Raw genomic sequence first — 15,884 nt, 5'->3', positions numbered from 1 at the left:
CAGACATGGACAGCAAATAGATCGTAGTATAGCCACAGATCAGCACAGCAAATAGATCCCAGTGCAGTTACAGACCAGAACAGCAAATAGATCACAGTGTAGCCACATACCAGCACAGCAAATAGATCCCAGTGCAGTCACAGAGCAGCCCAGTGAGTAGATCCCAGTGCAGTCACAGAGCAGCCCAGTGAGTAGATCCCAGTGCAGTCACAGAGCAGCCCAGTGAGTAGATCCCAGTGCAGTCACAGAGCAGCCCAGTGAGTAGATCCCAGTGCAGTCACAGACCAGCCCAGTGAGTAGATCACAGTGCAGACACAGTCCAGCCCAGTGAGTAGATCACAGTGCAGACACAGACCAGCACAGCAAATAGATCACAGTGCAGACACAGACCAGCACAGTGAGTAGATCACAGTGCAGTCACTGAACATCACCTTGAATAGATCCCATCGTAGTCACTGAACATCACTGTGAATAGATCCCAGTGTAATCACAGACATGGACAGCAAATAGATCGTAGTATAGCCACAGATCAGCACAGCAAATAGATCCCAGTGCAGTTACAGACCAGAACAGCAAATAGATCACAGTGTAGCCACATACCAGCACAGCAAATAGATCCCAGTGCAGTCACAGAGCAGCCCAGTGAGTAGATCCCAGTGCAGTCACAGAGCAGCCCAGTGAGTAGATCCCAGTGCAGTCACAGAGCAGCCCAGTGAGTAGATCCCAGTGCAGTCACAGAGCAGCCCAGTGAGTAGATCCCAGTGCAGTCACAGAGCAGCCCAGTGAGTAGATCCCAGTGCAGTCACAGACCAGCCCAGTGAGTAGATCACAGTGCAGACACAGTCCAGCCCAGTGAGTAGATCACAGTGCAGACACAGACCAGCACAGCAAATAGATCACAGTGCAGACACAGTCCAGCCCAGTGAGTAGATCACAGTGCAGACACAGACCAGCACAGCAAATAGATCACAGTGCAGACACAGACCAGCACAGTGAGTAGATCACAGTGCAGTCACTGAACATCACCTTGAATAGATCCCATCGTAGTCACTGAACATCACTGTGAATAGATCCCAGTGTAATCACAGACATGGACAGCAAATAGATCGTAGTATAGCCACAGATCAGCACAGCAAATAGATCCCAGTGCAGTTACAGACCAGAACAGCAAATAGATCACAGTGTAGCCACATACCAGCACAGCAAATAGATCACAGTGCAGTCACAGACCAGCACAGTGAATAAGCTTCAATCACAGAGGACTACGAGCACCTGATTCCTCAGATTATTCAATCTCCTCAAACATCCAAACACAGTCCTCCGTACACCAGCCTTGACTTACCAGGTCCACAACTCTCACCTCCCTCGGATCTTCTTGGGATTCTCCCAGGCTTTCCCAGATCCCTGGCTACATCGTCCTCTCCATAGGGACACAACTACCATCTCCACCATCTGCAGCGTCCAGTGTGTAAACGTCAGGACCTGTGGGCGTCGTGTCCAGTGGGCTGCTGTCTTATCGAGGCTGTAGTGTCCAGTGTGTGAACGTCAGGACCTGTGGGCGTCGTGTCCAGTGGGCTGCTGTCTTATCGAGGCTGTAGTGTCCAGTCCAGTGTGTGAACGTCAGGACCTGAGGGCGTCGTGTCCAGTGGGCTGCTGTCTAATCGAGGCTGTAGTGTACAGTGTGTGAACGTCAGGACCTGTGGGTGTCGTGTCCAGTGGGCTTCTGTCTTATCGAGGCTGTAGTGTCCAGTGTGTGAACGTCAGGACCTGAGGGCGTCGTGTCCAGTGGGCTGCTGTCTTATCGAGGCTGTAGTGTCCAGTGTGTGAACGTCAGGACCTGTGGGCGTCGTGTCCAGTGGGCTGCTGTCTTATCGAGGCTGTAGTGTCCAGTCCAGTGTGTGAACGTCAGGACCTGTGGGTGTCGTGTCCAGTGGGCTGCTGTCTTATCGAGGCTGTAGTGTCCAGTGTGTGAACGTCAGGACCTGTGGGTGTCGTGTCCAGTGGGCTGCTGTCTTATCGAGGCTGTAGTGTCCAGTCCAGTGTGTGAACGTCAGGACCTGAGGGCGTCGTGTCCAGTGGGCTGCTGTCTTATCGAGGCTGTAGTGTCCAGTGTGTGAACGTCAGGACCTGTGGGTGTCGTGTCCAGTGGGCTGCTGTCTTATCGAGGCTGTAGTGTCCAATCCAGTGTGTGAATGTCAGGACCTGTGGGCGTCGTGTCCAGTGGGTTTCTGTCTTATCGACGCTGTAGTGTCCAGTGTGTGAACGTCAGGACCTGTGGGTGTCATGTCCAGTGGGTTTCTGTCTTATCGAAGCTATAGTGTCCAGTGTGTGAACGTCAGGACCTGTGGGCGTCGTGTCCAGTGGGCTGCTGTCTTATCGAGGCTGTAGTGTCCAGTGTGTGAATGTCAGGACCTGAGGATGTCGTGTCCAGTGGGCTGCTGTCTTATCGAGGCTGTAGTGTCCAATCCAGTGTGTGAACGTCAGGACCTGTGGGCGTCGTGTCCAGTGGGTTTCTGTCTTATCGAGGCTGTAGTGTCCAGTGTGTGAATGTCAGGACCTGTGGGCACTGTGTCCAGTGGGCTGCTGTCTTATCGAGGCTGTAGTGTCCTGTCCATTGTGTGAACGTCAGGACCTGTGGGCGTCGTGTCCAGTGGGCTGCTGTCTTATCGAGGCTGTAGTGTCCAGTCCAGTGTGTGAACGTCAGGACCTGAGGGCGTCGTGTCCAGTGGGCTGCTGTCTTATCGAGGCTGTAGTGTCCAGTGTGTGAACGTCAGGACCTGTGGGTGTCGTGTCCAGTGGGCTGCTGTCTTATCGAGGCTGTAGTGTCCAGTGTGTGAACGTCAGGACCTGTGGGTGTCATGTCCAGTGGGCTGCTGTCTTATCGATGCTGTAGTGTCCAGTGTGTGAACGTCAGGACCTGTGGGTGTCGTGTCCAGTGGGCTGCTGTCTTATCGAGGCTGTAGTGTCCAGTGTGTGAACGTCAGGACCTGTGGGTGTCGTGTCCAGTGGGCTGCTGTCTTATCGAGGCTGTAGTGTCCAGTGTGTGAACGTCAGGACCTGTGGGCGTCGTGTCCAGTGGGCTGCTGTCTTATCGAGGCTGTAGTGTCCAGTCCAGTGTGTGAACGTCAGGACCTGTGGGCGTCATGTCCAGTGGGCTGCTGTCTTATCGAGGCTGTAGTGTCCAGTGTGTGAACGTCAGGACCTGTGGGTGTCGTGTCCAGTGGGCTGCTGTCTTATCAAGGCTGTAGTGTCCAGTGTGTGAACGTCAGGACCTGTGGGCGTCGTGTCCAGTGGGCTGCTGTCTTATCGAGGCTGTAGTGTCCAGTGTGTGAACGTCAGGACCTGTGGGCGTCGTGTCCAGTGGGCTGCTGTCTTATCAAGGCTGTAGTGTCCAGTGTGTGAACGTCAGGACCTGTGGGAGTCGTGTCCAGTGGGCTGCTGTCTTATCGAGGCTGTAGTGTCCAGTCCAGTGTGTGAACGTCAGGACCTGTGGGCGTCGTGTCCAGTGGGCTGCTGTCTTATCAAGGCTGTAGTGTCCAGTGTGTGAACGTCAGGACCTGAGGGCGTCGTGTCCAGTGGGCTGCTGTCTTATCGAGGCTGTAGTGTCCAGTGTGTGAACGTCAGGACCTGTGGGTGTCGTGTCCAGTGGGCTGCTGTCTTATCAAGGCTGTAGTGTCCAGTGTGTGAACGTCAGGACCTGTGGGCGTCGTGTCCAGTGGGCTGCTGTCTTATCAAGGCTGTAGTGTCCAGTGTGTGAACGTCAGGACCTGTGGGTGTCGTGTCCAGTGGGCTGCTGTCTTATCGAGGCTGTAGTGTCCAGTGTGTGAACGTCAGGACCTGTGGGTGTCGTGTCCAGTGGGCTGCTGTCTTATCGAGGCTGTAGTGTCCAGTCCAGTGTGTGAACGTCAGGACCTGTGGGTGTCGTGTCCAGTGGGCTGCTGTCTTATCAAGGCTGTAGTGTCCAGTGTGTGAACGTCAGGACCTGTGGGCGTCGTGTCCAGTGGGCTGCTGTCTTATCGAGGCTGTAGTGTCCAGTGTGTGAACGTCAGGACCTGTGGGTGTCGTGTCCAGTGGGCTGCTGTCTTATCGAGGCTGTAGTGTCCAGTGTGTGAACGACAGGACCTTTAAAAGCGATGTCCCCGGAGTCTCTGTCCTGTGGCGGCCCAGGCCTGAGCTTTCCACAGAGCTGCTCCTGCTGCTTGGACGTCGTGACCGTCTGTGTCCATCGTCTCCTCCGTCCACAGCCGGCTGCTCTCGCTGCGTTTCTCCGCGTTGTTGCTGAACGCGGAAATTTCTGACTCGGCAAAGTCCGCCCCTGACCTGTTAAACCTGGACAAACGTTTTCGTGGCGCGTTGAGACCTCAGGGGAGGTCCCTCCGCCATCTTTTATTAGTTCTCTATAATTTTTTTTAAGCCGCGGGTAAAAAGCGAAACGACACGTCGTCTTTTTTCCGCTGCGGAAACGTTCCTCTCCTACAGCTCCGCTCCCGCCCCTTCCCGCCACCGGCGACACTTCCTGTTTCCGGGGAGGAGCCGGGAAGGGCGTGCGTGCGTGCGCGCGCGACCCCGCGGGGCGGGTTTTGAATTCGGGCGGCCGTTAGAGCTGCGCGCTCCCGGAGGACCGACCCGCCTCAGACACCTTCAGCCGCAAACCCCCCGTCCCCGCATCGGCCTCAGGCCGCAAACTCCGGTCCCGGGCTGGAAACAGCCGCCTTTACCGCGGTTTATCCTTAGTTTTGAGTTCCCCTCGGTCCTCCGACTCCGTCTGGGCTTCGCCATCAACAGCCGCTACACGACCGCCGCCTGACGGCGAAGCGTCTCTTTCGTGAACGGTTACTGGTCAGTTTGCACAATGTCCTTCCCGACAGCCTTCGCGAACGGTGCATTCTGGGACATGTAGTTTTTAGCCGTGCCCACCCGTTCCGCTTTGGAACTACATTCGTCATTGATCCCAGACCACAACATCCTTAACGGACAAAATACACTACCACAGCATCGGATCAGAGTAAGAGACAGCAGAGAGAAACAGGTTCAGTGACCACAGCCTGGCCACAGGAACTGGCCACAGGCAGACCTCGCTGTCCAGAGAGAACTTGTTCCCCACCCCCACCCCCCTCTGTGTACAGAAGAGCCCCCTGTCCTGACTGGAGGAGCTCACCCAGCTGTGTCTGGAGAGAAGCCAGGGTATCGGCTTCAACCACAGGGCTGGGCAACTGTCAATCACAGGACACACACACTCACACACCCTGGACAGGACACCAGTCCATCACAGGACACACACACACACACACACACAGCTGTTGTTGTTGTTGTTGTTGTTGTTGTGAAGCCCTAAAAGCGCTGTAAAGTTTGTCTTCACAGGCCCCAGCGATTCTGAAGACCCAGGGGCGGGTTAGTGCACCTACATCCTCTTGATGTTATTCCAGCAATGTTGACGACTGTCAGGAGTCTCGAACCCCTTTTCCAGTGCAGCAGATACTATGTGGGATCTAGACTGATGGTGGTCTTGTGTGTGTGCGTGTGTGTGTGTGTGTGTGTGTGGGTGTGTGTGTCCTGTGATGGACTGCTGTCCTGTCCAGGGTATGTGAGTGTGTGTCCTGTGATGGACTGCTGTCCTGTCCAGGGTGTGTGAGTGTGTGTGTGTGTGTGTGTGTCCTGTGATGGACTGCTGTCCTGTCCAGGGTGTGTGAGTGTGTGTGTGTGTCCTGTGATGGACTGCTGTCCTGTCCAGGGTGTGTGTGTGAGTGTGTCCTGTGATGGACTGCTGTCCTGTCCAGGGTGTGTGAGTGTGTGTGTCCTGTGATGGACTGCTGTCCTGTCCAGGGTGTGTGAGTGTGTGTGTGTGTGTGTGTGTGTCCTGTGATGGACTGCTGTCCTGTCCAGGGTGTGTGAGTGTGTGTGTGTGTCCTGTGATGGACTGCTGTCCTGTCCAGGGTGTGTGTGTGAGTGTGTCCTGTGATGGACTGCTGTCCTGTCCAGGGTGTGTGAGTGTGTGTGTCCTGTGATGGACTGCTGTCCTGTCCAGGGTGTGTGAGTGTGTAATTGTCCTGTGATGGACTGGTGTCCTGTCCAGAGCGGCATGCCTGCCACAGTGCCTGCCCTGGGTCATCCACGTGTCTATGACCTCCATCTTCTTCATCCTGGTCACCCCCCTGCTGTACGAGGCGCACAGAGGTGGGTCCAACCCACGCACACGCGCTGATACACACGCACACACACTCATGATCTACACGCGCTGATACACACGCACACACACTCATGATCTACACACGCTGATACACACTCATAAACCACACACCGACACAGGCTGACACACGCACACATCACACACACACCGACACACACACACACTCATAAACCACACACACGCTGACACACGCACACACACTCATAAACCACACACACGCTGACACACGCACACACACTCATAAACCACACACACCGACACACGCACACACACTCATAAACCACACACACATCACACACACTGACACACTCAAAAACCACACACACCGGCACGCCAACACACACACGCTGACACGCACACATCATACCGGGGTGGTGACTGTCCTCTGTGATGGCCAGAATTCTACCACGGCAGCGGTCCTCATAGAGCTGTTTAATCTCGGTGAGACCGCAGCCGATGATCTTCTGGGCCATATTGACCATTCTCTGCAGTGCCTTTCTTTCTCGGGAAGAGGTGTTGCCGTACCCCACGGTGATCCCGTTGGTGAGGACGCTCTCGATAGTGCAGCGGTAGAAGTTCACCAACACAGGTACTGGCATCCCCCATCGCTTGAGGCACCTCAAGAAATAAAGGCGCTGCTGAGCCTTCTTCATGATAGAGTCAGTGTTCACAGTCCAGGTTAGGTCTTTAGAGACGTGAATTCCCAAAAACCTAAAGCCGGTGACTGTGACTGAACTGCGCTCGCAGACACTCCTGAAGCAGACATGTTCGTGTGCGTTTGTTTTTAATCCAAGTGTTTCAGAGAAAGGTCACATAAGGGCTTAAGACAGATCTGAAACGATTTCACATCGAGGGGTTAAACACTAGATCTAGGCGTGACACTCGTTCCTGGTTTTTGCTCCGTTTGCTCAGAAATCCCATGAGGAACGAGCACACGGTTCCCAGTCTGGCTGTACGCCACATCCCAGTTTTGCGGAAGACCCGCTGAAAAGACATGTGGAAGAATAATCAACTTTATTTTATATAGCGCCTTTAAAGGTGGCTTCTCACAGCGCTTGACAGGACGAAAACAACAATAAATAAGAAGAATCCACCGGATCAAACGCAATGACAATATATAGAGGGCACATACATCTGAAGCACTAATGGAGCTACAGAAGGAAATAACTTTTTTTAAAAAACTTGTCAACACGATGTGACGCATCTATTGGCCATCTGAACGGGAGACGTCGCGAATATATCGTAAGTAAGAAAAAACACGCAGAGCAAAATGCCGCCTGAATTATCGACAAATTCGTTTCGTAAATGCGGCCGTTCGTTGTTTCTGCGGCGAGGCTACAGGACTCCGCCCGGCTCGGACCCGCAGCAGACGAAGGGCAGGCGGGTGGCGCAGCACTCGCTGGCCAGGGCGAACCCGCCTCCTCCCCCGGCGGCGGCGCACATCCCGGCGCCCTCCCGGCGCGGCTGCCCGGGAGCCCAGCCGGCGATGTCCGCCCCCGCCGGCCCGCCGGCCCAGACCCAGCGGGAGGGCAGCGCGGCCCAGCGCAGGCCGATCCAGAACCGGCCCGGCCCCGCCGTCTGGTTGCCGAGGAAGCGGGCCAGGCGCTGCTGGGACGGGGGGTCCGGCGCGGCCGCCAGCCCCCCGCCGAGCCGCCGCTCGCAGTAGAGGCGCGCCTGCGCCCAGGGCAGCCCCGGCGTCACCAGGTACAGCGCCCCCTGGCGGGCCGGGGTGGTACTGCCGCTGCCTGCTGAGAGACAGAGAGGGGGGCATCAGTCCTCTGTCCCAGCAAGCAACAGGCACAAGGCAGGGCTCACCCTGGACAGGACAGCAGTCCATCACAGGACACACACACACACACACACACACACACACACACACACACACCTGGACAGGACACCAGTCCATCACAGGACACACACACACACACACACCCTGGACAGGACACCAGTCCATCACAGGACACACACACACACACACACACACCCTGGACAGGACACCAGTCCATCACAGGACACACACACACTCACACACCCTGGACAGGACAGCAGTCCATCACAGGACACACACACACACTCACACACCCTGGACAGGACAGCAGTCCATCACAGGACACACACACACACACTCACACACCCTGGACAGGACACCAGTCCATCACAGGACACACACACACACACCAGAGCAAGTTCACCCAGAAGCCAATTAACCCACCAGCCTGTCTCTGGACTGTGGGAGGAAACCCATACGAACGCAGGGAGAACATGCAGACTCCACACAGACAGCACCCCAGGAACTGAACTGAGGGCCCCAGCGCTGTGAGGCAGCAGGGCCTTCAAGCTCGAGGACGCTGGGACAGGGTACTGGAGGACAGAGAGTTTGGGCCCAGCAGTGGTCCTACCTGTGGGAGTGGTGGTGGGTTCGGTGGGTTCAGTGGGTTCGGTGAGCTCGGCACTGGAGGACATCACCTCTGTAGAGGAAGTCGGAATCACATCTGTGTACACACACACACACACACACACACACACACACACACACACACACACACACACACACACACACACAGGGTTATACAGGAGTGAACAGGTGCATGTAGGGAATATTTTGGCACTCAGTGTGCCAGCAAGTAAATCAATGTGTCAGTGTGTCCGAGGTTCGGAGAGTCAGTGAGTCAGTGAGCCTGGGGTTCGGAGAGTCAGTGAGTCAGTGAGCCTGGGGTTCGGAGAGTCAGTGAGTCAGTGAGCCTGGGGTTCGGAGAGTCAGTGAGAAAGTGAGTCTGGGGTTCGGAGAGTCAGTGAGTCAGTGAGTCTGGGGTTCGGAGAGTCAGTGAGTCAGTGAGCCTGGGGTTCGGAGAGTCAGTGAGTCAGTGAGTCTGGGGTTCGGAGAGTCAGTGAGAAAGTGAGTCTGGGGTTCGGAGAGTCAGTGAGTCTGGGGTTCGGAGAGTCAGTGAGCCTGGGGTTCAGAGAGTCAGTGAGTCAGTGAGCCTGGGGTTCGGAGAGTCAGTGAGTCAGTGAGCCTGGGGTTCGGAGAGTCAGTGAGAAAGTGAGTCTGGGGTTCAGAGAGTCAGTGAGTCTGGGGTTCAGAGAGTCAGTGAGTCAGTGAGTCAGTGAGCCTGGGGTTCGGAGAGTCAGTGAGTCAGTGAGCCTGGGGTTCGGAGAGTCAGTGAGTCAGTGAGCCTGGGGTTCAGAGAGTCAGTGAGCCTGGGGTTCAGAGAGTCAGTGAGCCTGGGGTTCAGAGAGTCAGTGAGTCTGGGGTTCGGAGAGTCAGTGAGTCTGGGGTTCAGAGAGTCAGTGAGTCAGTGAGTCTGGGGTTCGGAGAGTCAGTGAGTCAGTGAGCCTGGGGTTCGGAGAGTCAGTGAGTCAGTGAGCCTGGGGTTCGGAGAGTCAGTGAGAAAGTGAGTCTGGGGTTCAGAGAGTCAGTGAGTCTGGGGTTCAGAGAGTCAGTGAGTCTGGGGTTCAGAGAGTCAGTGAGTCTGGGGTTCAGAGAGTCAGTGAGTCAGTGAGTCTGGGGTTCGGAGAGTCAGTGAGTCAGTGAGCCTGGGGTTCGGAGAGTCAGTGAGTCAGTGAGCCTGGGGTTCGGAGAGTCAGTGAGTCAGTGAGCCTGGGGTTCGGAGAGTCAGTGAGTCAGTGAGCCTGGGGTTCGGAGAGTCAGTGAGAAAGTGAGTCTGGGGTTCAGAGAGTCAGTGAGTCTGGGGTTCGGAGAGTCTGGGGTTCGGAGAGTTAGTGAGTCTGGGGTTCGGAGAGTCTGGGGTTCGGAGAGTCAGTGAGTCTGGGGTTCGGAGAGTCAGTGAATCAGTGAGTCTGGGGTTCGGAGAGTCAGTGAGTCTGGAGTTCGGAGAGTCTGGGGTTCAGTGAGTCAGTGAGTCTGGGGTCCGGGGGTCCGCACCTCTCCTGCACAGCGCCGCTCTCTCCTCCTTGCAGCTCAGTGTCCCCCAGGCTCCGGCCCGCGAGCCCCCCAGCAGCACCTCCGCGCAGCGGGGCGTCCCCGCCAGGCCCCGGGGCTCCCCCTCGCTCCAGTTCCGGTACGGCGCCGGGCTGCCGTCGCCCCACGCCCACTCCCACTCCAGCGCCGCGCCGCTGCTCCAGGCCAGGCCGGTCCACGCGCCCGCCGCGCCCGCGAAGGAGCGCAGCACGAACTCGTTCTCCCCCACGCTCCGGAGGGAGGCCAGGGCCGACCCCTCCTCCCGGCAGGCCTTCGCGGCTCTCTCCTGGGTCACGGCCTCCGGGAGCAGCACCCACGCCGTGTAGCCTGGGGGGGGGGGCACGGGGACACAAGACAGGTCACAAGCGAGAGGAGGCACGCCTGCCCCGATGGGGCGGTCAGGAGCTCTTTTCGACGACATGGCTGGGCGGCTTGTTCCACTCCCCCACCACCCCTTGTGTGAAGAAGAGCCTCCTGTCCTGACTCCCTCCAGACTAAAGGGACTCAGTTCCTCCAGCCTGTCAGTGTTGGACGCTCCCTTCAGACAAAAGAGACTCAGTTCCTCCAGCCTGTCAGTGTTGGACGCTCCCTTCAGACAAAAGAGACTCAGTTCCTCCAGCCTGTCAGTGCGGGATGCTCCCTTCAGACTGAAGAGACTCAGTTCCTGTAGCCTGTCAGTGCGGGACGCCCCTTTCAGACTAAAGAGACTCAGTTCCTCCAGCCTGTCAGTGCGGGACACTCCCTTCAGACTAAAGAGACTCAGTTCCTCCAGCCTGTCGGTGCGGGACACTCCCTTCAGACTAAAGAGACTCAGTTTCTGCAGCCTGTCAGTGCGGGACGCCCCTTTCAGACTAAAGAGACTCAGTTCCTCCAGCCTGTCAGTGTGGGACCCTCCCTTCAGACTGAAGAGACTCAGTTCCTCCAGCCTGTCAGTGTGGGACCCTCCCTTCAGACTGAAGAGACTCAGTACCACAGGTACAATGTACTGTACTAGACACACACACACCACACAGGTCAGGCCCGGGCTCCTCGCCGCCCTCTAGTGGACTGAGCGGTTATGGACCGTGACCTGCAGCCCGGGCCTCGGGCCCGCGTCCAGCTCGGTACGGCGGGCCGCTCACCTCTCCCAGCGCCGCCGGGCGTGGCCGCCGTTGTCGTGGCGACAGACGAGAGCTGAGAGCGCATAGCCACCCCAGTGAGGCAGGCGGCAGCTGGGGACAGACACGATGACAACGCAAGAATGAGAATAGTAACGATAACGCTGCCTTACTGGCCCCATACAATGTCTCGCATGAGGAACGTGTCTTCTCTCAGACCCCAGCTGGCTCTCCAGGAGACACACAGGCAGGGGGAGAGAAGCTGGGGGTCAGAGCGCAGGGTCGGCCATTTATACGGCGCCCCCTGGAGCAGCTAGGGTGAAGGGGTCTTGCCACAGGATTTGAACCGGCAACCTCCCAGCCACAGGCGCAGAACCTGAGCCACAGAGCCGCCACTCTGCCCCCCAGTCAGCAACATCGGCGACGTCACTCAGAGCCTCACGCACGGACTCACCTCTCCTCTTCTGTACTGTCTCCTCTCTCTCGCTGTGTCTCCTGTCCTGTTGCGTGTGTTCATGACTGAGGGACATTCTCTGTGATCTCCTCTCACTTTGTCCTGTTGTGTGTGTTTATAACTGAGGGACATTCTCTGTGATCTCCTCTCTCTCGCTGTGTCTCCTGTCCTGTAGTGTGTGTTTATACTGAGGGATATTCTCTGTGATCTCCTCTCTCTCGCTGTGTCTCCTGTCCTGTAGTGTCTGTTTTCCCTGCTGCGTGTGCTCAGGAGTTAAAAGAAGGTTAGACACGTCCGTATATCACGCAGGAAAGGTAAACACGCAGTTCCCTGAGATCACAAAGCTTGAACAAACCCCACTAGCGGCCATCGATACCTCGGGCCATTTGCTTACGAAGCGAGAGACAGCCGCCGTCCCTGGACAAACAGGATTTGAATAGAGCAGGTGCGTTTCCACCCGCAGGGCCTGACGTGCACGCTCGGGGCGAGGGCAGGAAGAGACAGACGGGCGCGATGCAGGGGGACTCGGAGGAGGATGGACAGGGACGGAGCGAGAGGGAGACGCAGACGGGCAGGCGGGCGGAGAGCAGGGCAGCCCTGACGATTCGGTTTGGCCCAACAAATTTCACAGACGTTTTCGGGACTCAGGGAAGGCCGAAGCCAGACTCAGGAGAAGCCAGACTCGGGACAGCACAGTGCTATTAGACTTGCACGCTGTGGAGGTCATATCCCGCTTCGGTTTGCCTCGAAAAAATCATTTTCCCTCCCCTTCGGAACTAACTGGGAAAGCCGATCTCTGTGAAATTCCCTGTGACTCGACAGGAAGAGAAGGAGCAGGTCAGAAATTCATCCCCCACCCCACCCCCAGTGAGAATTGACTCACCCAGCAGAGAAACGAACATCTTTTCTCCTCGTCTGGCAAACTGCACGCTTCCCACCTGCAAAACAGATTCATCCAAGCACAGTCAAGACAGTATTCTTACAGATCTGAGGAGGAGGAGGAGTGTGAGGGTGAAGCTGGAGGTGATCAGACTGAGTGTCTCTCCAGTCCTGTACAGATCTGAGGAGGAGGAGGAGGAGTGTGAGGGTGAAGCTGGAGGTGATCAGACTGAGTGTCTCTCCAGTCCTGTACAGATCTGAGGAGGAGGAGTGTGAGGGTGAAGCTGGAGGTGATCAGACTGAGTGTCTCTCCAGTCCTGTACAGATCTGAGGAGGAGGAGTGTGAGGGTGAAGCTGGAGGTGATCAGACTGAGTGTCTCTCCAGTCCTGTACAGATCTGAGGAGGAGGAGGAGTGTGAGGGTGAAGCTGGAGGCGATCAGACTGAGTGTCTCTCCAGTCCTGTACAGATCTGAGGAGGAGGAGGAGTGTGAGGGTGAGGCTGGAGGTGATCAGACTGAGTGTCTCTCCAGTCCTGTACAGATCTGAGGAGGAGGAGTGTGAGGGTGAAGCTGGAGGTGATCAGACTGAGTGTCTCTCCAGTCCTGTACGGATCTGAGGAGGAGGAGGAGTGTGAGGGTGAAGCTGGAGGTGATCAGACTGAGTGTCTCTCCAGTCCTGTACAGATCTGAGGAGGAGGAAGAGTGTGAGGGTGAAGCTGGAGGTGATCAGACTGAGTGTCTCTCCAGTCCTGTACAGATCTGAGGAGGAGGAGGAGTGTGAGGGTGAAGCTGGAGGTGATCAGACTGAGTGTCTCTCCAGTCCTGTACAGATCTGAGGAGGAGGAGGAGTGTGAGGGTGAAGCTGGAGACGATCAGACTGAGTGTCTCTCCAGTCCTGTACAGATCTGAGGAGGAGGAGTGTGAGGGTGAAGCTGGAGGCGATCAGACTGAGTGTCTCTCCAGTCCTGTACAGATCTGAGGAGGAGGAGTGTGAGGGTGAAGCTGGAGGTGATCAGACTGAGTGTCTCTCCAGTCCTGTACGGATCTGAGGAGGAGGAGGAGTGTGAGGGTGAAGCTGGAGGTGATCAGACTGAGTGTCTCTCCAGTCCTGTACAGATCTGAGGAGGAGGAAGAGTGTGAGGGTGAAGCTGGAGGTGATCAGACTGAGTGTCTCTCCAGTCCTGTACAGATCTGAGGAGGAGGAGGAGTGTGAGGGTGAAGCTGGAGGTGATCAGACTGAGTGTCTCTCCAGTCCTGTACAGATCTGAGGAGGAGGAGGAGTGTGAGGGTGAAGCTGGAGGTGATCAGACTGAGTGTCTCTCCAGTCCTGTACAGATCTGAGGAGGAGGAGATGAAAAAAAAGTCTGGTCTTACCTGCTGGGATCGCTTCACCGGTGAGGATGACGAGTGTCTCCACAGGGGACAGAGGAAGAGTCGGACCTGCAGAGCGCGGAGCCAGAGGGCATCTGGGAAACGAAAGAATAACGACACAGTAAAGTATCCAGAGAGACAGGAGGAGGGGATGGTCTGGGCGTCTCTCGTACAGGCAAATAAGAGACTGATTTTCATACTGCGGAGCAAAGGGGGGAGTGGATGCATAATTAAAAGAGGGGTGGGGGTGGGCGAGGGACACTGGAGTTAGTCGGGTGGGAGGGAGTTGCACCTTGCCTGAGCCGAGCCCCAGCCCCTGTAGGACAGCCCCTGTAGCCTCATTCTTGGTGCAAAGACATAGTAGCCCTCAATCCACCCATCTTCTGACAGCTGAATCTGGTCCAGGGTCACAGACTGGGGCAGCTGGAGTCTGTCCCAGCAAGCAACAGGCACAAGGCAGGGTTCACCCTGGACAGGACAGCAGTCCATCACAGGACACACACACACTCACACACCCTGGACAGGACACCAGTCCATCACAGGACACACTCACACACACCCTGGACAGGACACCAGTCCATCACAGGACACACACACACACTCACACACCCTGGACAGGACACCAGTCCATCACAGCACACACTCACACACACTCACACACCCTGGACAGGACACCAGTCCATCACAGGACACACACACACACACCCTGGACAGGACACCAGTCCATCACAGGACACACACACACCCTCACACACCCTGGACAGGACAGCTGTCCATCACAGGACACATACACACTCACACACCCTGGACAGGACAGCAGTCCATCACAGGACACACAAACACCCTGGACAGGACACCAGTCCATCACAGGACACACACACTCACACACCTTGAACAGGACACCAGTCCATCACAGGACACACACTCACACACCCTGGACAGGACACCAGTCCATCACAGGACACACACACTCACACACCCTGGACAGGACAGCAGTCCATCACAGGACACACACCCTCACACACCCTGGACAGGACACCAGTCCATCACAGGACACACACACACACACTCACACACCCTGGACAGGACACCAGTCCATCACAGGACACACACACACTCACACACCCTGGACAGGACACCAGTCCATCACAGGACACACACACACCCTGGACAGGACACCAGTCCATCACAGGACACAACACAAGTACCTGAATCCCACGAGGCGTCACCTCCTCCTGCCTCTCTTGACGCATGGTGAGAAGCAGGAGCATACCCGCTGTCCGCTATTAGAAGCACTGGACTGGGGTCCCCAGCACCAGGCTGGGAAAGCTTGATTCCGTCACGGACAACACGAGACAGGAGATCGCCCAGCCCATCTGGCAGAAGTGAACCGCTCCCAGGCTGGGCAGCTTGTTCCCCACCCCCACCCCCCTCTGTGTACAGTAGAGCCTCCTGTCCTGACTGGAGGAGCTCACCCAGCTGTGTCTGGAGAGGAGCCAGGGTATCGGCTTCAACCACAGGGCTGGGCAGCTTGTTCCCCACCCCCACCCCCATCTGTGTAAATCCTATCCTCAGTTTGCCTGTTCTCGAAGTTTCCTCTTGTGGGCCCTGCTTCATGTCTCCAGGCTGAGGCTGAAGAAGCCCATTTTTTTTGACACTGTGAATTCGTTTGAAGCTCCTGGGGAACTCCTCCCCTCTCCCTCCCCCCTCGAGGACTGGGTCAGTGTAAAAAACAAACAAACAAAACAACAAAACTTGAACCCCAGGGCTGCGTCTGCTCACTCCTGGCAGGACTGCTCGTTTTGGACGGATCTTTCCTTTATTTAAACCCTCTTAAGTCTCTTGTAATGACACCATCCTCCCCCGTGGAGACGACCGCTTGCAGTTGCGCGCTGTCGCCGCCAGGCGCCGCCATCGTGCCGTCACGGTCTGAAAAAAGCGCCCCACGCCCCTGCGAGGTACTGAAAACGTGCTGTC

The 15,884-nt window shown here is 56.5% G+C and overlaps 1 protein-coding gene across 1 annotated transcript; it reads right to left on the bottom strand.

Moving 5' to 3' along the window:
- Positions 1–6,566: 6,566 nt before the first annotated feature.
- On the bottom strand, positions 6,567–15,807 carry LOC138242439 (uncharacterized). The gene is made up of 7 exons (XM_069197950.1): positions 15,116–15,807; positions 13,911–14,002; positions 12,541–12,595; positions 11,228–11,317; positions 10,071–10,433; positions 8,587–8,679; positions 6,567–7,935 (listed from the first exon to the last, which is right to left on the bottom strand). Exons 1-7 carry the CDS (start codon positions 15,522–15,524, stop codon positions 7,523–7,525), a joined length of 1,515 nt encoding a protein of 504 aa, XP_069054051.1. The 5' UTR covers positions 15,525–15,807; the 3' UTR covers positions 6,567–7,522.
- Between the last annotated feature and the right edge of the window lie 77 nt (positions 15,808–15,884).

This window comes from Lepisosteus oculatus, chromosome 14, assembly GCF_040954835.1.
Source record: "Lepisosteus oculatus isolate fLepOcu1 chromosome 14, fLepOcu1.hap2, whole genome shotgun sequence".
Classification (NCBI taxonomy): Eukaryota; Metazoa; Chordata; class Actinopteri; order Semionotiformes; family Lepisosteidae; genus Lepisosteus; species Lepisosteus oculatus.
The sequence above is the reverse complement of the archived record's forward strand: the minus strand, read 5'-3'. Positions and strand labels throughout refer to the sequence as shown.

Coding starts and splice junctions, on each gene's coding strand:
- LOC138242439 (XM_069197950.1), bottom strand. CDS start 15,524: ATGAAGCAGGGCCCACAAGAGGAAACTTCGAGAACAGGCAAACTGAGG. Junction 14,003..15,115: donor TGACGCCTCGTGGGATTCAG/GTACTTGTGTTG, acceptor TTCGTTTCCCAG/ATGCCCTCTGGCTCCGCGCT. Junction 11,318..12,540: donor GATGTTCGTTTCTCTGCTGG/GTGAGTCAATTC, acceptor GTCTGTCCCCAG/CTGCCGCCTGCCTCACTGGG.